Source organism: Lingula anatina, chromosome 7 (assembly GCF_051362555.1).
Source record: "Lingula anatina isolate TDL-2025a chromosome 7, LinAna3.0, whole genome shotgun sequence".
NCBI lineage: Eukaryota > Metazoa > Brachiopoda > Lingulata > Lingulida > Lingulidae > Lingula > Lingula anatina.
This window is the reverse complement of record NC_141773.1, coordinates 5,079,226-5,100,494: the sequence shown is the minus strand read 5'-3', so window position 1 is coordinate 5,100,494 and position 21,269 is coordinate 5,079,226. Positions and strand designations below refer to the sequence as shown.

The 21,269-nt window shown below is 38.1% G+C and overlaps 2 protein-coding genes across 9 annotated transcripts in view; both read left to right on the top strand.

Moving 5' to 3' along the window:
- Nucleotides 1–8,598: 8,598 nt before the first annotated feature.
- Nucleotides 8,599–13,073, top strand: LOC106176151 (uncharacterized). The gene is made up of 8 exons (XM_087018635.1): nucleotides 8,599–8,703; nucleotides 9,106–9,179; nucleotides 9,666–9,911; nucleotides 10,120–10,329; nucleotides 10,610–10,971; nucleotides 11,225–11,321; nucleotides 11,957–12,060; nucleotides 12,405–13,073. The coding sequence occupies exons 2-8, from the start codon at nucleotides 9,113–9,115 to the stop codon at nucleotides 12,492–12,494; spliced, it is 1,176 nt and encodes a 391-aa protein (XP_086874761.1). The 5' UTR covers nucleotides 8,599–8,703; nucleotides 9,106–9,112; the 3' UTR covers nucleotides 12,495–13,073.
- Nucleotides 13,074–13,972: 899 nt separating this feature from the next.
- The window catches only part of LOC106174354 (brother of CDO), a 134,603-nt gene continuing 127,306 nt past the window's right edge, over nucleotides 13,973–21,269 (top strand). For 6 of the 8 annotated variants that reach the window (XM_087018329.1, XM_087018328.1, XM_087018330.1 and 3 more), the window contains exons 1-2: nucleotides 13,973–14,053; nucleotides 18,488–18,602. The gene's annotated coding sequence lies outside the window, so the exon portion shown is untranslated. Of the gene's footprint in view, nucleotides 14,054–18,487; nucleotides 18,608–20,527; nucleotides 20,747–21,269 lie in introns of those variants that run through there. The other 2 variants (XM_087018326.1, XM_087018327.1) reach the window with 2 other exon arrangements.

The following is a 21,269-nucleotide window of genomic DNA, read 5'->3' as shown; positions in this document are numbered from 1 at the left end:
AAATATCATTATTAATCATAGTTTTGTTTACTTACGGAAGCTTAGTTGATATGTACCGGTAGATGAAAACAGCCGACCTGTGCATATACACTGCTGTTAGTACAGGCGAGTCCAAATTCTACTGACGTTTTCAAAAGGCCACTAAGAGAATTCATAATAACCCTTTATATAAATACTACCCTTGGTCTCTTTATAGCTTATAACTAACATCAACATGTGCATAAATCATCGGTGTTTTGCAATCTCTTTCAATTTTAATTCGCAAATTTACCATGGTCATTTCCGTATATTTTATCCAACAGATATGATAAACTATAACGAATCCTTTTAATATTGACTTGTTTTACATTATTTAATTACCTTTATTGCATGAATGTCTGTGAAAAAAGTCCGTAAAAATTTTCCCAGGTGTTACGCACGCAGAGAATCATGGGAAAAACAACATTTTACCTAAAAGTATCCTGATGATACTATATTGCTCTCTTCCAGAGGCCACAGCCATGCACAAGCGAGTCTCCTAATATAAAAGGTGCGGCTCCCATTGATTTTTACAGGTAACACGTACCTGTATGAATCCAATGTAACCACCCTTTCTTTACTCCATTTCGGAGATGACGTGCCGTTTGGCAAAAAACGCGAAACAGACAAGTGAATAACCACACATGCAGTGAAAAGCCATAGAAATATCTTTCATAAACACGTTTTTAACGAATCCTCAGATATTAAAATAAGGTGTCATTAGGTCATTCTCTGAGGACTTTTAACGTCTGTCATTATGACAAGGCAAAGTCGCATGCAATTAATATTTTAGGCTGAGACAATATATGTCTTCAAAACACAATCTTTCTAATACGTTTTATTTGAACCTTATTTAAGTCATGTACAACAAGGTAGAACCTTTGTTCTTTGAAATGATTCATTTTCCTTTATAAGCAATGATTCTTGTATAAGATTGAGAGGACAGTTACAGATCATGGCTAAGTGATAGTCAAACAGCTTCGTCACACCATACGTGCTGCAAAATAACAGATACAACTGCAATAATTCGAGTACCATATCTCTTCTGTCTTTTTTGATATGGTCGACCTTAACTACCAAGACAAAAATTAATGGATTTAAAGAGCAAGCAGGCAAATCAACAGATAATTTGATAAATAAAGAGATAGATGAATTACTAAATATGTCGATAAATAACTGGCAGTAAGCATTGTTCAATAGAGATATCAAACCAATCAACCCTTTATTGTCCGTGAAAGTCGTCTAATGTTGAAGACAAAATTGTTGTTTTGTAAATAATTGCTTCCGAGAAAACTCTAGCTATGTCGGCCGTCTTGGTCAACGGGGGGCATTCACAGAAATTGCGATTCCGTGAGCAATTTTCAAATGAAAAACGCAAACTAACTTAAGTCAAGCGATACTTATTTCAAAGAAAAATAATAAAGGAGGCAAAACGAAGCCATTTCAAGCCAACAAATTGCTGAGCTTGATATTTCATTTTAAGGATGAAGGCGATAAAATGTATTGCCTGCACATCCTACAAAACCTCCCCGTAGAGAAATTACAGCAGTAGTCTAAACTTTAAAAAAAAGGAAGGAATTGTCAAGGGAGTAACTCTCCGGGGTCAGTAAAAAAGTGATTGAACAGCAGTGGACGGCCTTTTGTCAGGGTGGAGGGTCTCACAGACACAAGCTTCATTCATCATGCTCAAGGTACCTACCTGTAGCACTGCTCCACGAGGGACTCCAGGCCTCTCAGTACCTCTGACCGAGCATGCTCCCGTCCATGTACGGTGGAAGGAAGCTTTTAGTACAAGACTACCTTCTGGAAGCCCTAAATTGTCAAACAATGTCTATCTGGCCGTTTTAAGCGTTCACTGTGGGGTGGGGGTTAGGTCGGGGGTCTGGGAATGGGGGGGGGGGGAAGAGGAGCTTTTACTTATTAGCCAGGCTATTAGGCCGCATTCAGAACAAGGTGATCTGAGGACTAACAGATCCGCGGATCAAATATGGCCGGTCCACTTGAAAGCTTGTCGCATAAACCCCTAGCAGACACTGAATTAGACACTGATTCCCTGCAGGGATTAAGCGGTAAGGTTTCAAGTGGGTCGGCCATATTTGATCCTCAAGTCTGAGAGTCCGCGGGTCAACTTTGAATGTGAATGCAGTCTTCAGTTGTCAATCTCTCAAACTGGAACGGGAGGGAAGACTTTGCCGCTAGATATGAAAAGGACCCATTCGTCTCTGTAGTCCTGACAACCCCGTGGGTCAAACCGTCGTTATGTCACCCTGGTATAACTTCCGAGACCGAAGAGTGCAAATTGCAGGAACCAAATTTCACTTTGATGCAGTTTTCTTCCTGCAATAAAAAGTTCACCAGCATGGAAAGGCCATGAAGAAAATAATCAGATGCAAAAACATTTTAATTTATTTTATTTATGAGACTTGCACGCATTTTAGTAACCCAAAAGTCCAATTTATCAGCACACGCTTGTATCTTTTGTCATACGTATCCAAAAAATCACAGGGGGAGAAGGTCAAAAACAAATTTTATTCATTTTCCTGACGAATCTTGCTTATGAGCAAACTCTTTTAGTCGAAAAGTCTCCTTCTACGCCTCACGTTCAACAACATGCCGATGGATTCACCACACTGCTTTCAAAAAAAAAAAAAAAAAATGAATGTTCTTTTTGCAGCAAACATGCTCCTAATTGCGTGATTTCTTTCGTTCCAAAACAACATTGCAGCCGGTAGAGGGATGGAAGCAAATTAAATGTCCCTCCCCGCCTTTTGGCTGTCCTGGCGCCGCAAGTGACTTTCATAAGTGAAATGATGGATTGTTAATATCTATTAGTCTAGCATAACTGCAAGTCAATATTTCAACCTCAGATTTCTTTCACAGTCTGACGTTATCCTTTTTTTTCAAAACTCACAGGAAATCATATTTAGAACATTGATGGCAACGTGACATTCCAGTTCGCTTTTTAATATGAGTGTCGGTCCGCGTGCTCCGTGGCGTGTTAGTTCGTCCTTGGGAGTTCACCTTGGAGGCAATGAGCACGTTCAGCACAAGGTGATTAAGGCTGCATTCACAACAAAAGTTGATCCGCGGACTGACAAAGTCCAGGATCAAATATAGCAAAACAACTTGAAAGCTTGAGCATAATCCTCCAACAGACGCCGAATTGATTCCCGGCGGGGATTACGCGGCAAGCATTCACGTGGGTCGGCCATATTTGATCCGCGGATCTGTTAGTCCTCGGATCAACTTCGGTTGTGAATGCAGCCTTTCTCTCGCATCAGTTTCCAAGCAGACATCACCTGGTTTTAAGTTTCTACGAATTCAGTAAATGAACCGCGGAGCTGCAGTGCCATACTGTGCTGGTATTAAAAGACAAGTGTGGCATTTGAGGTAAAAAGAAGACACGACTTCAGGAGGTAGACTTTCTGGGCGTTGGCAAAAATGTCAACATTTTTGAAAGTGCAAAACGATGTATCTGGTAAAAGTTACATGATGGACATCAAACCTCTCTTTGAACATTTGATGGTACCACAAGGAAAGTAAATGATGTTCTATTAACATGTTAGATAAATTATTTGTACTTGTTATAATTTCGGGGAAGCAGGTTCCACAAACTTTAATTTCAAGGTTTCCAATTCCCATTTTTTTTTTTTACAAAATTCATGAAATTATGAATGATATGTTCACAATTCATGACCGCTGTGCCGCAGGACCAGTATATATCTCTCTTATTCACACGTACAACATTTCATACACGTTTTTGTACTATATGTACTTTTAAAAAAGGTTTATTTTCAAAATGATATAACAATGATTTTGTTATTAGTTCTACCATTTCTATCAGATAGGATAGTTTCAACACCCAACAGTAAACTAATTGTCAAATAGTATGTAAATGTATATGTACATCTAGATAGATGAGTGATCATTTTCACATTTTCATAGGCGCAATGCAATGGTTTCGTAACACAGACTGAAAAAGTAGTTTGTCTTTATATTCACAATAAACATAACAATGGGGAAGCATTTTTACTTATAAAATACGTTTACACTCTCTGTAAAGAGTAGAATTATTCTGCTTCCATTTAGTTTCCATTATAATATGCATTCCTCAGCTATGCAAGTACTGGTACGTACTAATTTCTTTAATTATAGGCAATGTCATATCTCACCCCCAATGAACAATATAGGCTTTATGCATAGCTTTTCCAGATATCCACTTTTCATCTCGTGGTCCGGGTAACACATCATTGAGGTATAATTATCCAAAAATATAATTTATAAGTTCAAGAATGCTTTTTAAAAAAGCTTTTGGTTTACACATCAATTTGAAAAATACTCAAAAGTTCAGCTCGTGATTTTCGATTCTCATGACTTAACAATAACATTCTCCCGGTTCTCTTCACTAACCCCATCTAACAAAAAGTAGTCTTAAATTCGGATTTTCCAAGAAGGACCCAAATGAATCTGATGACTCGTTTAGACTTTTTCTTGGTTTAATTTAAACCTGGTATATATGGTTAGATTGATGTCTTAATGTGGTTAATGGACACCTATAAGCCAAGCACGTTTTTCCACTTAAGTGATTGCCGTCACCTGGCTGTCACCTGGCTTCCTCTGTAAAATAACCTACCGTCAATCTCCATTTGAATGTCTAGCAGGTTCTACTTTTGTGACAGCTACAGTACAGAAGGACCTCTGGTGGAGAGTGGGCTTATCTACAGTAGCATCTGTTTTCCTTCTTCAAGTAATCCCTCGCATTTTTAATTTTGTGTATCACTGCACTTATAAAAGACTTATTAAGCCAGCTGTAAGAACTATGTGTAATTTGATTCTTGTTAAAACATGTTAATACAAGATATAGTTTCTGAATTCAGACGAAAATTGCCGTTTGGAGTAACCAGGCGATCGTTAGCCAAGTAGCCGACCACCTGATAAATACATGTAGTGTACCGGTATATAAATACGATTCTGGCGATATGTAATTTTCAGTGGTCAAAAACTTAACTCGATAATGGTTGAAAAAGAAAGAGCGAGAGAGAGGCGGACCTGGGCAGCTTAAGAAATTGTAGGTCCATTCACCTCTTATACTGTATTGGAAAAAAGAGCTACCAGTAACTTTCCGCGCTCATATTCCCAAGGGAGAAGAAAGGGCAAATGCCAGTGATAGATTCCTGGAACAAGATCACCTAGATATTGACAAGCATAAGTGACCTGGCCGAAACAACGACAAACGTATTACCTGTTGTTAAAAGGAGAAAATTGCCGTCACGAACTGAAGGGTAATATTGAATTTCGTTTAAAAACCCTCATAGACTGTATCCCGTATGTTGGCCAATCATTGCTCAAAAGAGGACAGACGCTGATTGTATTTTTTACTTAATTTTGTGTCTTGTAAAAAAAACAGTAGGTTACGTATACTTGTATCTGATAGCCTTGGCATGCTGGTTTATTTATTTCTTATTTATTTATTTATTTATTTATTTTGTCCAGCCCTCATTATATCCAATTTACTCGGGGACTCTGGCTGAATCCAATCGGATTAACAGATTGACACGCGTTCTGCTGACGTTGAGCAGAATACAAAAATAAAACGGTAATTATACAAGGATTTCGTAAAAATATTGGTTGGGTTTATTTGTAGTGACGGTGATTATTTGAAATTTGCCCTAAAAACAGACTTTACCATCGTTGGATTCCAGTGGGAAATTATTCGAGCTCCGTCGGGCCCCGAATGGACCTTTGTTAGCATTGTTTCAATTTGAGTCATTTATTTTCTAGGCACTTCATACTGGTGATGGTTATGGTAGGCAATACAATTACTGACAATAATTATCCCAGCTGAGAGTAGAAGCTAGCCCAGAGGTGACCAAAACTCTAAGTCTATAACTGCTTTGTTACATGGTCACGCATTTTTTCGATTATTGGAAATAATTAAGACACATATATAACTTTATGACGGATATCTAACTCATGCAGCCGACATGGAGATCCGGTGTAACAGGAATGGAGGTCCGCTAGGAATCGTAGTCCGCTTCCCATTATTTTGCACCTAGGTGAAATGGTTTCCACATACTGACCCCATTACTCCAACTAACCCTAACCTGTACTCATCATATGGGAGCCCGGACTTCCATTCCTAGGACTCCCATTCCTGTTACTCCGGGATGGTAGAATGAGTTGACCTTCATGTCAACTCACCAAAATAATTGACTGCAATTGACAGCCTATCGACCAATCGGCAAGCGTCATTTATTTGATCATGTAATATGCAAATTCACCTTTCCACGTGCATGCCCGGTTAGCCGATTCCGGCTTGTGTGCATGCCTACTTCCGGTAGTGCTGGAAGCTGCACAGGTGTGTTAAGCCTAGGTCTCAACTCATTTTGGACGCACAGTTTTTAGGTTCCTTGCGTCCGGCTAAGACGTAGCTAGATCGCAGGGAAGAAAGCAAGTAATTGGTGTTGATCATGCCGAAAAGTTTCTACGTGCTGTTTGCGTCCTCCAAAATTCGCACGAAGGACGTGCTCCTCACGCACGAACTCCCACATTTCCCCAATTTTTTTGGCCGTAGACCACACGTCGCAGGCCGGTTGGGACCTAGGCTTTAGTGTGTCGACTCCTTAATGGGAAATGGCAGTGCGCCTATCTGGACCACCATGCAACACGCTATGACATAGTTGGCGCTTGTAAACGCGTTATTATATGTGGGAAAGTGAATTCTGAAAACGGGACACACTGTGAAAACAATCGCCATTTCTAAGAACAGTGCCACGATTAAAGAGAACCTCGGAGCACATGCACGAGAGTATAGGGGTTGACTGTAACATGACCAACATCATAATTTACAGAATAATAACTACGTTCTCTGGCTGCGATTACTTCGGGCTAGAAAAATAAAACAAACACATTACAAAACCTGAGATATCATCGATGACTCATAGGGGTCTGGTGTGATTGCTAAGATACACATGTTTATCAACAAGTTTACATCGACTTTTTAATAATACCCTGGCTCCAAAATTTTCCCCGAAGTAACTCGCTCATGCGAGGGTCCAGCAGTTGTCATAAAGGCCTCCATTCATAACAAAGTGTCTACGTGATCAGTTATTAAGATATTTGACGGCATGATTTCGTGACTGTCTCGATGCTAAACTAAAACGTGTTCAAGTGTACCATACACTGCATTTCTGTAACAAATAAGGCAAATTTATTGAATTACCAATGAAACATTTTGTCCGTTATCATTTTGCTATCGTTTTGAGGGGAAATTATGTATGCGAGAGGCACGCCCAACAATAAGAAATCCACTATCGTAGTTAAAAAGTGGAGAAGCTCTAACCATACATGAAGAAGCAGATTCCTACCAATCTACTGAACTACCCTTATGAGTGAAATTCATCTAAAAAAATAATCCCGACGAAGCAAGTATGGCAATAGTTTGTCGCGATGGCGTGCCCCCATTACTGCCATTTGTCCTTCATATCTTGAAACAGACATAATACCATTATGGACATTAATCTTTTTTATTGTACGGTTAAAATTACATTGGGACCACAGTCTTGTCTCCAACAACAAACTGGTTAAGTGTTGAACAAATTATTTTGAACAAAATAAAAATAAACATTTCTTCCAAATTTGTCAGAAAATTTTTACTGAGAATGATGTACCCCACTTTTACTACTTTAATAAACGTATAACAGTCTAACCACAGAGATATCTATGTATTAACAAGAATTGTCCACATATTCTTTTTTGAGTGCGATCTGAGATATTATCTAAGATTCTGTCTCATCATTTTTTCTTGAATTGAAACAGCAGGAGATGCCTGCAGTACAGTGTTTTCCTTCTTTACCCGGGGAGGCCAGTCTTGGAAAAGTCAAACCCACAACCCCTAGAAAAAATATTATAAAAAAAGGTAATGCCGTGTTTCAGGCGCGTCAACGCGTTTCCACTAAATTGGAGACAACCATTTTACGCGGATTTCGTCTAATATTGAATGGACTATTCAAATATCTTAATAACACGTTAGTGTCCATGCACACATAATGGACTTAGGGCGGGTCTAGTACAGCATGGACAAAACGTTATTATGTCCATGAGTACAGACACTTATCTAGAATTTTCTTGCTAAAAGACAAGAAGTTTAGAAGCATTATTTTTTTTTGTAAAAAGCCTCAAAATATAGATGTGACGAAAGCGTTGGCGAAAGACCATTTTTGAGTCTGTATATCTGACCTTCCAAGGTCGGACTCTCGTGCTCGGGGCCGCCAGATCAGGTGCCCACACTTAAATCAATGGCAGCGAAGATTTCACATACTTAACCATCTCCAAACCTTAAAAAAATAAGTTGTTGTTCTGTTCTGAGCAATGATAGCCTGGTGGTTTTTCACCACACTCAAGGCGTGTTCAAACTAATCACCGTCCAACACTTCAGATGAACATCTCTTAAGAAATGGCCACCTAAACACAGGCATGGTGAAAAAAGCATCAGCAATTTATCTTTATCTTTTCAATCACATGCCGAAGGTTAACGACCATCAGAGACCCCATTGTAAGTAAAATATATCTCGTATCGGACAATGCACGAAGGTATTGTTTGAGGTGCCGTATAAAAGGACCCAGGGAACCATAGCCCTGGCATCGTGTTCGCTGACAGCTGGGACAGATCAACAACCTGTGAAGGTGAGTGCCGCGTCTTCTTTGTCTCTGCTGTGATTAACACTCATGTTCTCGGCTTAATGTGATTAATACTTAGCAGTACGGCAGATAGTACAATGTACATGATAACGTTAAGTTGATTCTTTCCACAAGGAATAAATTCATTAAAATTTGTTAAAAAATTTCTGTGTAAAAATGACTGGAAAAATACACTTGGACGTCTTCAAAAGACAATCTATAATTTACACAGTATATTAATTTCTAATATTCATTTATTCCGATATCTAGAGGAAAGGAAGATGCAACTGAACCAACGGGGTTTATTTCATTTAAGAATGGCAAAACCACCTGTATTTTAGATCTATGCAAATTTTGAGTTGAAGATTACAGACAAAAATGTTTTTTAAAAATTTGCTCGGCTTTCAGAGCCGCCATGTACAGCATCCTGATCCTCGCATTGGTGGGCAGTGCCCTCGCCAGATACGACGAGCACCATCTCCGTAAGTACCAGACTTTAAGAGTGAACGCGGAGAATTAATGTGTCGTTGATTGCATTACATTTATCTATTGGGACGTGAGTATGAGAAAACGAGAAGAACCATGCCCAGAAAACACTTCACGATGGGATCACGTGGCTACCATGTTGCTGTGACGTTATAATGTGGTTACCACGTGGTAAACACGTGGTTCGAACGTGGTGTGTTTGATGGACAGCTTGAATTCGATGTTAAAAGGGTGTGTCTTATCGGACTGGAGCCGGTTTCTTCGCCAAAGAAATAAAGAATTGAGTCTAAACAGTAGAAATGAATCTGTACTAAGATGTCTCTGTCAGTTATGGATATATACGGGTTGTAAATTTGTAAAGAAGTTATTTTTATAAAGGGCCAGCAGGAAAAATAACACTTATTAACAAGGATAATCAAAACTAGGCGAATGGTGAATATACATCTTCGATTATAATTATTACGAAGAACATTTCATTGCAGCCCCAAAATTCTTCGATTTCTGCAAGAAATGCATCGAAGAGAGAAACGGCGTGGGCTACTACGAGAACCCAGATGATTGCAAGACCTACCTTCAGTGCGACTTGGACGAGAACTTAAACACCAGGGTCACCGTGAAGGCTTGTGCCGAAGGTACCCTCTTCGACGGCACCATCGTGACTTGTGTCCCCTGTGAGGTCGCCACTTGCCCAGGCAGCAAGGCTCCATACCCACAGTGCCCACCAAGAAGTAGGTGTACTCTTTTGAAGAAAGCGAGCATCAGCGATTGTGCCAGAAATGTGAATCAGATTTTTTGAATAAATAAATAAATAAATAGATAATTTAATTGATTAATTAATAAAAACGTGAAAAAAATTAAGATAAAGGACATCTGATCCTTAAAGTCTTCGAAACTTTGAAACATAACGTTTAACGTCACCGCCTGCTTTTCTCTCAGCTCCCCCACCAACCACCACGATCGGTTACACTACCCTTCCCCAGTTTGACGGCAAATGTGACGGCCCTGACGGATGGACCTACTTGGCCGTCTGGGGTGATGTCAACACCTTCTACAGATCCCAGACCCTTGGTGACGACACCAGAATCGAGCGTGTCAGCTGCGGACAGTGGGAGTTCAACGTTCAGAGATGCATGTGCATGGTTCCAGGTAAGACTCCATGTGTTCCGATAGAACGAAACGGAGGGTCCAGGTTGGAGTTAGACTGACGTAATTGGGTCAGATATTTGCTAAAAAAATAAGATATTAAAAGGGGGCTTTCTGTTTCTTTTATTTGATAGATTCTTTAATTTGATAATTTTTTTAATTTCTTTTATTTGATAGATTCTTTTTGTGTGGTATCTAATATTTTCGTTCTATAACTTTTGCGATCTTTTCCACGTTGGTTAATCTGATGAGCCCATAAAAACGGAAAGGATATTTCTTACAGATCTCCAGGCTATTGCCCTGTGGCCATTCGACGAGAACACCGACACCACCGTCGATAACTTCTGGACAGACTGCGCTGGTGTGGAACTTTCATCAGGAAAGGTCGGCAACTCCGCCCACTTCAACGGCACCGTCCACTGCGAGGTCCCACGTTTCAACAACTACCCATGGGGCTCTGCCCTCACCATCTCTTTCTGGTACGACAACCAAGCCTATACCAAGAACGTGCGTGATGGTCTTTTGAACAACGGTAACTGCGCCGTCGAGCCAACCATCAGCATGTGGTCCGAAGGGGGCGTGTTCGGTGGACGTGTCCTGGTCAACAACAACGGCACCCTCCAGACTGTGAACCTTGGAGCCTCTGTGAGTCAGACTTTATATCTGGGCCTAACATGTTTGTCACCCGTCGGACAAGTACCTTAGGTGTTGCTTGCCATGAATTCATTTTGTAATATTGGTGTTTATTAAAATATCAGATATTTCTTTTGTTTATCCATACTTATTTTAAGCAACCTGTGTTAAAGTTTTGCGATATTTATAATTAAATCTGTGGATTTTAATTACAAACCCGAATGTAAAACTCTACACAGGTGGTAAACATTTGTTTCTTTTTCAGGGCGGAAGTGGTTTCAACCATGTTGTCTTGGTCTATGATGGACTTAGACTGAAATTGCACTTCAACGGAAAGGTCGTCCTCGACGAGATCGCCGTTGGTATGTGGATTTCAATTGCTAGTTATCAATGTTGAATTGAATATATTACGATTACATTCTCTGCAAAATCCAACAAATACTTTTTAATTACACATCTTGCAATACATGTGCATATGACGCGGTTTCAAGCTGTGGTTTTGTGGAACTAGTGGCTCCACGTGTACATTGTGCAGTACCGCGAAAGCATTCCCGCCATAATATTATATTATGACCAAAAAAAAAAAAAATTCACTGCAGGGTATCAACATGTTGGTAAATACTAACTCTGTCGGGTTACAAAAATTGGTGGGTACCGCTTTGTTCCACACAAAAGTCCGTGCTTTTAAAAAACTCTTAATTTGTTTGTGGTGCGCGGTACGGCTACCTCGCCTGCTCCAAAACACTGATGTTTACCAATTCACAGATTTATAAAGCTTATATTCAAAACTTCTAAAATCACAAAATGTCCACTTCAATTGCAATTTAAACATTACACACATGGGATTAAGTAAATATCATACCCGCGTGGAACTCTCGCTATCGCACAAGAGATTATGGTAGTTGTTGATTGTCCAATCACGTTATAACATTGGGCCAATGGATCAAAAACGTTTGAGTTCATAAAAATCGTCATATCATTATTTTGTCTCCCCCAGGCGCTATCCCAGCTACCCTTGCTCCACTTTACATGGGCAGAGACTTGGACTGTGAGACCAACTTCGGTTTCAGCAACACCAACCTGATCGGCTTCCTCGATGAGGTAAAATATCCTCAGTTCTAAGATAAATTCAATGCATTATTGTACAGCACATGTTGGGATATAAAGTGAAGAATAAGACTGTTAAAGAATAAGACTTCACAAGGCCAAACGTTACCGAGCGTTATCTTCATTTTCACTTTTATGAAACTTTCAATAGTAATAGCTCAACTTCTGTAAAACGTCAAATTTGATACTATTACTTTCGTTTTTTAAAGATGCCTGCCAAGATCAAATAATGCTCTCTCAGATCAACGTATGTTAAGAACTCGCGACTTTTAAAAATATTAACATTTTGATCAGATTTTTTGGGGTATTTCTAACCGCCTATATGCACCAATTTTCAGGTCCAGATTTACGACTGGCCTCTCAGTGACGCCATGGTCTCCAGATTGTGGTCCGGAGAGAGAAACATCAAGATGGCCAGAACCGACTAAATGAATTCTTCGGTCGGATATCATACTTAATCAATGGGCACAAAAGGATGACGACAACGGCGCGGTATTTCTGGAACGCTGATAGTCTCGTAAAGTATCTTTGAAAACATCCACTTGATCACTGCAACAGTATTTTTCAAGACCTCTGAAAACCTCGCTTTCGTTAATAATTGGCTCCTTAACAGTAGCGACGGGGTTACTCCAGGAGAAATTATATTTTACGAGCACACTGATAATCTTTCCGATTATACCGGAATATTGTACTATCAATGCGCGGCATTAGGTCGTGTAAGCTGATAGTACAATAAACGTATATAAAATAGAAAATAAACTTGTCGCTGTTATCACAACAAGAGCGAATTTCGTATGTTTAATTTAAATTTCGATTGGATTTTGAGAGAAATCCCATTTCAATGAGCATTTGTGAGAAGACAGATACAGAGACGCTGCACGTTCCATTTCTTCAACGGATTATCAGTTAATTGTATTTATGTTAGGTTATCTTTTATCTGGTATGCATTTACTTTTTTCTTTTATTATTCTAGTGTTTTTATGGAATAAATTTTACTGCAGGGAGAAGTGTGTTTCTGACACTGTTTTTCGTTTCTTTTTCATTCATTCTGTGAATAATCAAGTAAAAAATTAGGTCTGCATATAGGCCTATCTGTCGATATGTACTAAATTGCTCCAGTGACATATAAATAAAAACACCTTCCTTATAAAAATGATAATAAAATTCAGAGTAAAAAAAGAAAAAAAAAACTCACTTTTTTTAGTTCCAGTATTTAATTAAGATCATTAACTAAGAACATACGGATATACTGCGCTTTCAGCCCTTTCGCTTTTATGCCCGTCGAATATTTTCCAGCACGAGTTAAGTTAACTTTAATTTTATCTTTTAATATACAGCCCATTGTTATACTAGGTGTGAAGCTCGACAGTTCTAAACACTAGGCATTTGTTCATCGAATGGGGGCCTATCATAGACCTTATACATACCATACCCCCTATAGCATAGAAAATTGCCTTTAAGAGTATGTAGCCTACAATTAATTGCAAGTATATAGATTTCCTAGAGACAAAACGTGTTTTCTACCTCTGGACAAGACAATAGACAACGAAAAGCAGTTTTATAAATATGAACTGGTGCTAATAGCTTCGGTTTGATGACAACGAGGCCACAAATTCTTCACGCTGCAAAGATGCTATATTGTGTTTGATGTGCTTGGATGAGACACCAAACTGATTACATTTTGTAGTCCATAATCACTGCTCCATAACATTGGATAAATTTAGGAGACCTGAAAGATTTTTTCGATACTTAAATTGCAAAAGGGTGTAAACGTTGGTTTAAAAAAAAAAGAATGTGTAATGTCTTTCTTGGACTTCCCCAAGTTCTGATCAAAAGAGCACTGAGTCTCAGAGTCTGAAGCGGTATTGCGGTAGCTGTGACAGGAAATGCGGTGCAGTGCGGGATTGCAGTCCCGGAAATAAACCACCTCATTAGCATATTGAGGTACCCCAAACAACGGATGAAGTTATGCTTATGAATTTGTGCGGTAAGTCGGTGACTGTTATCTCCACATATAAGACTGCGTGTGCATTCTGTGAAAACAAGCCTATACGCGGTTGTGTGTGAGCGGAGAAAGAGCCTCAGTGACTCCAAAATACTCCTTAAAAATGTGGATATTTTACTTTGAGTCTCTGTGAACAGCATGCTGTCCTTTTACTAATTTACTATGTTACTGACTGTGGCGTCTTCAAACTCTTGGCTAGTACAGTCGGTACTTGCTCATTAATTAGTGTGTTTAGACAGTGTCCTCCGTGTTAACGTAAATTGAAATTTGGCACACTGGCATCGTAAATTATTGCTGGTCTCTCTCAGGAAATGCCTTGTTGAAGTTGCAGTCGTGCTTGTCATTTTCCCAGTAATTTGAGGCCTTGACGTTGTTGTTAGCACGTTCTCAGTTTGATGAGCATTAGTTTTTACCATCTTAACATTAACGGCATTAAATTGGCATTTACTAGCTTGTGTTCTGAAATGGCTATTTCATGCCCTGGGTGATATTAATTGTTGGATGTAACTTCGGTTAATATGTCCTCATGGAATCAAAACTGGAAGGGATAAAAGACAGTAGATTGAAAAATACAGACCCTGTACCTTGTCTGTATTAACAGTGTCTCCCCAACTTGCTTCCAATGACCCTATGGCAATTCATACAGGGGTTTGCAAAGGGAAAAGACTACACCATGCACTTTTAGTTAAATTTTGTAGCTTAATAATTAAAAGTCATCTGCATGCATTTGAAAATGACCTATGATCCTGTAAAGCTTCTAATACTTCCAAAGTTAGTTAGATGTTGAAGCCCTTTAAAGGAAAGTGTGTTTGAAGTGTACCAAATTTAGTATTTACCTTTAGAACCAAGGTGGTTGCCATACCATTTTATGAAGTTTTTCAAGAAAATTGTCTGTATTTTGTATGGCACAAAGGCCTGCTATAAAACATTGTATGATTTTCTTGTGTTATGTGAATAAGACCCAATTCCCATAAACTCCATCAGTTTACATAGATCCAACTCTGCAGGAACTCTTGCTGAGTGCAATCAGCTTAAATGAATGAGGCCTAAGACACTCGACTTAGTGCACTTTTCATGACTGTCAACAGCCAGTTGGTCTAAATGACATTTCGAAAAAAATCATTTCATTAAAATTGTTATTAAATGCCAAATCCAAATGTGGGGATAGACCACACATTGATTTGTGAGTAGGAGAAAATGTTTCCCCACCCTACCACTCCTTGAGTTTTGCAAGAAAATAATGTTTGGATTAATTTTGCAATAAGTGTCTGACTGTTCATTGTGATATCTGTCAGCTAAGCTTCTTCATTTTCAAATGTTCAAATACAAGCAAAAGCATGCCTTTTGGACTATGTCAGTTATCGGCAAGTTTTAAGTATATACTACATTACTTACCAATTTCTTATCTAGTCATCTTAATTTTGGGGTTCTGTAGCAGAGCGTATGATATAGTTACTAGACCTGTCACAGGGGCAGATATTTCTGGTAGTCTTCTAATTTATCTTTGTTGATCAATCCTTCATTTTTTGACCATCTTCCGACAGAAAAAATTAGATGCCAGTCAGTATAGGGTTATGGGAATGGTCTGTTAGACCCCATTCCCTCAGATTTTAGATTGATCTATCCCTGTGGGGAGTCTTACTAGATTACTGTCAGCTTAGCTGGCTTAAGCGTCTGTCCCGCCTACTAAAAGCTGTAAGGGGGTAATCAACTGTTGTGCGCTCTCGACTGACTGCAATTTAGCGTGAACCCCCAGGGAGTTAGGACGATCCGGATGGTCCATTGGATCGATCTAAATCTCTGGGAATGCACTCTTAGAGGTCATTTATATGATATCTGGGGACATATGGTTCTTTGATACACACTAAAATGCTGCAATTTTACCATAAGTGAAAATTTTCTTTTCAGTATCTCTAAGTGCTTGTGTACAAGCCTGTGAACATTTATAAAATACTGTGGATCAAGTGCTTCATGGATTTGAGACTTTTTTGTACGCCTTTACTTGACTGTAAGATATTTGTCAAATATATTATCTGTCTAGGTTATTTGTAACCTTGTAACTTTCAGATTAATCTGTACTTTTATTTCCACAAATATGTAACACAACATTTGCTGTACATAGTAATTAGATCCAAAACATTTAAAACTCTGTAAAACTGCACAGTTAATATGCACTCTGGTAGAATACCTCATCATATCTGTCCTCTAGACCACAAAATTGCGAACACTGAGGCGTAAAAATCTGGTCCATCTCTCTCGCGTCAACCATGCAGCTTGCTTGATCAGCTGGAAAATTATTTCATGGTTCTCTGGATTACAGCAGACCTACATAGAACGATGTCACTGCTCTGTATAGAGGTGGCAAGGAGACCACGTCATCAACTTTTCTGCTCAAATACACACTGCAACTGACTGATATATGTGGATATTCTTTAAATGTCACCCCCCTTGGTAGAGAGGAGGTTTAATAGGGTCTGAAATAGCTCTGCCATGAGTGTGCTAAGTGTGCTCCTGCTGTGTGATGGCATGCAATGATTGTATGTTGTCATAATTAGAAAGAAGACTCCAGAGAGACTACAAGAGTTTTGTATGAGATTCTGGCATAAAAAAAATCATTTTCTGAGTCTCTTTAGCGATATCTTATTCATATCAACCTTCTCTCTGTTGAGTTTCAAACTTAGAAATACCACATAGATATAAACTTATACTTTGTATATGCCATTACTCGCTTAAACTTCTTCTTCTTCATCATTCTTCATTCTAAAAACAACTGATAACCAGCAAAATGAGACAAAAAAGCAAGTTATCCATTCTGGTGACCTACCAATTAAAATATTGTTCTTATCTAACACTTAATATTTTCTGTGAAATAAATGAAAATTTCAGAAAATAAAAAAATTGAAAAAAAAAAAAAAAGAATTTGTATATAACTTCATTAGTACTATTTTATGAAATCTTGTCTCCCATTCCCCCTTGCAAAATCCTACATTTTTCACTGTTAAGTTATTTTTATTGATTGTAAATCACAAAAGAAGTGATGAAGACTTCTTCCACTTTATGTTCTGACTAGTTTAGGAACTAAAAGATTAAATGCAAGCATTAAAGAAAAATATTATATATACATATATAAAAAATGGCACAAAATTTGTAAGTCGTTGTAAATGGATGTTGCTTTCTAAGCAATGACATGTTGGCTACTACATAATTTGGAGTGCAAGATAATGAAAGAAGGTTTATACTAGTATTTTTTTTTTACTCTCCAAGAAGCACTAGTATGTGTTCCTGACTAGTGAACTATTATGGATTTGCTTCTAGGGGTTAATTCAAACATTTTCAACCCTAACGTCAGCTTTGTCGTCAAAGAAGAATCAATCAAAATCTTAAAATTAAACAAGAAAACACAATCTCTCGATCAAACAAAATTTTCAAAAGGGTGTCCTATTCCAACCAAGTCAAAAACTGAAGTGTTAATCACAGCCAACAGTAGCCTTGTTAAAGGTCGTTCAGCCTAATCCCTTCTTCAGTTTATTGGATTAAAGCCGTCAACTACAAAATTTACAGACCGACTAGGCTTAATGTGTCAACATTTTGTCGAGTTTAAGAGGGAATAGACTTCCTAGGGAAATATTGACAGTTGCCATTGGGTATTTCTAACGGTACATTTAGGGGGTTCTTGAGACGCTGCAGATAGTGGTGGCAGAAATGGTAAGGGAGTGTGCTCACAGTGGACATCCTGAATACTTACTGTATCTATAGATATATAGGTTGATGTCCATAGGATTTAAGAAATATAGTATTTTAAAAACTTAAAAGATATTTTTAAAAGTGTACCAGGGAAGAAAACTGTACTAGTATATATTTTACCCGGTCATCAGTTTTGTGGAAATTCTTTATATCTAAAAATTGAAGACTGGAATTTTTTTGTCTTTTTTAATCCATGCTGAATCTGACTTAGTTGATATAAATATGCAGCTTGTGGTTGAAATATTGAGAGTATTGATACATTATGATTTTTGTGGAATAGGCCCAATATCTTTGTTTAAAAGAGCTATTGCATATTGGATCGAGGTGGGGTGGGGACTTTTTGTTCCATGTTACTTTGTGGGCAATGTTCTGGTAGCTTATTCCTAGTCTGTTTTAGTCTGGAGTAGAATGCATCTTGAAGGAAGCCATTTATACATTATATTTGATTATAAATTCTATTTTAAATCTCTGAGTGACCTTTGTTTTTTTTTATTACAACTGATAAACATTACTAGAGATGTTGGTATTTTGAAACCCTTGACCTTCATATATCAACTAGTATTTGTGTATATAACAGAATTGAAGGATGCTGTTAGTGGTAATTCCTTTTGGTGTTCATTAGTTTTACATTTTATAATATTTATGAGAAAAATGATATATTTTCTTTTTAAGGGTACGATGAAGGTGTAAATGTGTTACATTGATGCCATGGAGACAGATGTTTCATCTTGGAAGATGTACCAATGACGCGTAGTTCTGAGTAGCAGATTTTTACCCACCTTGACTGGTAAGGTAACTCAATATAAATGACTTAAAATATTTCCATATTTGTTGGGTTAAGAAAGGTTCCATTACAACAAGTATGGGCCATTCCGTGGTATTTTTTTTCCATTTTGGAAGGATATTTGACACTTAAAGTGAAAATATTAAAAAAAGTAAAAAAGTTGGAAGACCCATTTTTTGTATGTTTATTCCTCTATATGTGAATTATATTTAGGTAGAAAATTAGGATTAATTAGGATTGAAAAGATAATAGTTAAGGAAAAATAGTAATAGTTAGTGAGCATTCTGGTCCTTTCTGGTCAAAAGGATTTTCAAGAAATGGAGCACGCTAGTTCCTCTGTTTTGAGTGAAGTGTGTTAGGGTACTTCAAGGAACTCAGAACTTTGCCTTTGAAAACAGCCTGTCTTTATCATTCATAAGAGTGATATACTGCTTTCAATCAAAACTTAAAATAATTTCCTGATTTATCTGGGTAAAAGGTGTTGTATTTATGCTTCCCCCCCCCCCCCCCCCCCCTCCACACACATACGGACCTGCATGCCTTCAGTGCAAACATTTTAATTTTTTTAATTGTCCGCTTTCGTCTCTACTTAACAAATAGTCTGTTGTTAGCAATTTTTATTTTTACCCGTCCTCAAATCAGATTCTCTTCTTATACAAGTTTCCTAACAGGTAAACCAAAAGCTAACATTTTTTGTCCAAAGAAAATTTTATCTTTCATATTATAATGTAGCAATACTACTCTTATTTAAACAATATTTACCAATACTGTTCAATTTATTTCAATTGCTTTTCTTAAAATTGGGTCTATTGACTTGGAATTGAAATGGATAGGCTGGCTTTTTGAATGAACTATACTAGCTTTCTGTGAGGTGTAAATATGCTAGTTAGCATTAATTTGAATGGGCTGAAAGTAGATCATGTAGACATTTTTTAGCTAAATAAACAATGCTTTAAGTGTTTCATATAGGCAGGCATAACATAACTTGTTTAACAGCGATATTAAATATTGAGCCAAAGTGTAATGTATACTCAATCAAATCATTCTTATTAGTGCTTTTTATAATCCTCTTGAAAATGTTCATAACAAAAAATACTTTTCCCATATATTTTTAAGAAAGTCTTGAATGTAATTTGCCGTGAACATAATTTATTCACAAAGGATTAATGGTCCAAACATAGAATCAGGTACACCGATTTTATTTCCAACACAGTGAGTTTCTTTTTTTTACACTCATCATTTCACAATGTGTCCGTGGGGAGTGTTATTGTTTGCCTTCTCTGTGGACACAGCGTCTAACTTTTCTTGCCTGACGAGAGAAGAAAACCTTGTTGCGTTTTTATTTGCCCGTCACAAAGCCATGCCTTTGCAGCTCGATGAAATGGCGCAGAAATGGAGGGAATAATAGTCAACATCCAATTTCTTAATACATTGTATTTATTTGTAACAGAATTAACAATTTGACCAATGCAAGGAGATGGAATACAAAGTAAATAAGGCATGTATGAGAGGCAGGGTCAGGTGGAAGAAGAGGAGGGGTCAGGGGGAACGTTGACATAATTGCGATGTCATAACCTGAAAGCGCCAACATTGCTAGACGCCTTTAGAAGTGTGGTTTATAGACCAAATAAACAAACAGAAGCTTACAGGTGTCACAGTGGTAATAATTTGCGTGAAAAGAAAGCAGCATTTTCTGTGCAATTTGACGAGGATTGGCAGCCGGTCTCCACGAGCCATGATGAGGCGGAGAATGGCTGAGGTCGCAGGGGCAGGCAGCCATTCTGCTTCTCCTGAAGACGTGTGACTCAAGGCACTAAACCTATACACTCTTTTGTGGAGATCTGCAAAGGGAAGGTAAACAAATTCTTTTTTTAAACCCACCGTTTGGTCCATTCACATAGTAGAGTAACGCCTGAGGGAGGAAGTGGGTTGACCCGTGAGGAAATACACCACCTAACATAGCGCATTTCATACGTGCCTAAAACGCGATTAGAAGACATGGTTGAACTGCTCAAGGGGTTTAGCCTCAGGCTACTGCCTGCCCCTAGGGTATTTTTGGTTTGAAAAACGGAGCACACTTCAATGAACATAGCAGTAGTATTCTTTTGGATGTGGTACAATGGTGTCTGCTTGGTTCTTGGTCTGTGGTGAGTTATGAAATTTTCTTTTTTTTATTTTCAAATTTAAGTTGAATTTCAAGTTCTGAGGTTGGATATCATTAGATTATTCAGTGGTGATTTTCATTTTCTTTCAAGACCTGTGCAGGAGCATTTCATGTGGAACATAAGTGGGCTATGAGGAATTTGATTTATCTTTCCATTTCAGAATATTTTGTTTGTGTGGCAAAATTGATTTGGGGTCTCTGTAATATATTTTTTGTGGGGCCATGCAGAAAGAGAGACTTTCTAATTATAAATCATGGACTATTATTAGAAAATAGGAAAACGGAACCTTTGAAATTGTATATACTTTGTACAGGAGAACCTTCATCGCCCTGGGCTAAGAAATTCAAAGATGCATGTTTCTGAAGTTCTCAACAAAGTCCAGGTGTGAGTGTTTGATTTAAAACAAAAGGGTAAAAATAGGATTTCTCACCTGTGGCAAGGGGAGGCCTGTTTTCTTGTGTTAACGCTACCTCTATTTAGGACACGCCATTGTAGCAAGGTTCCA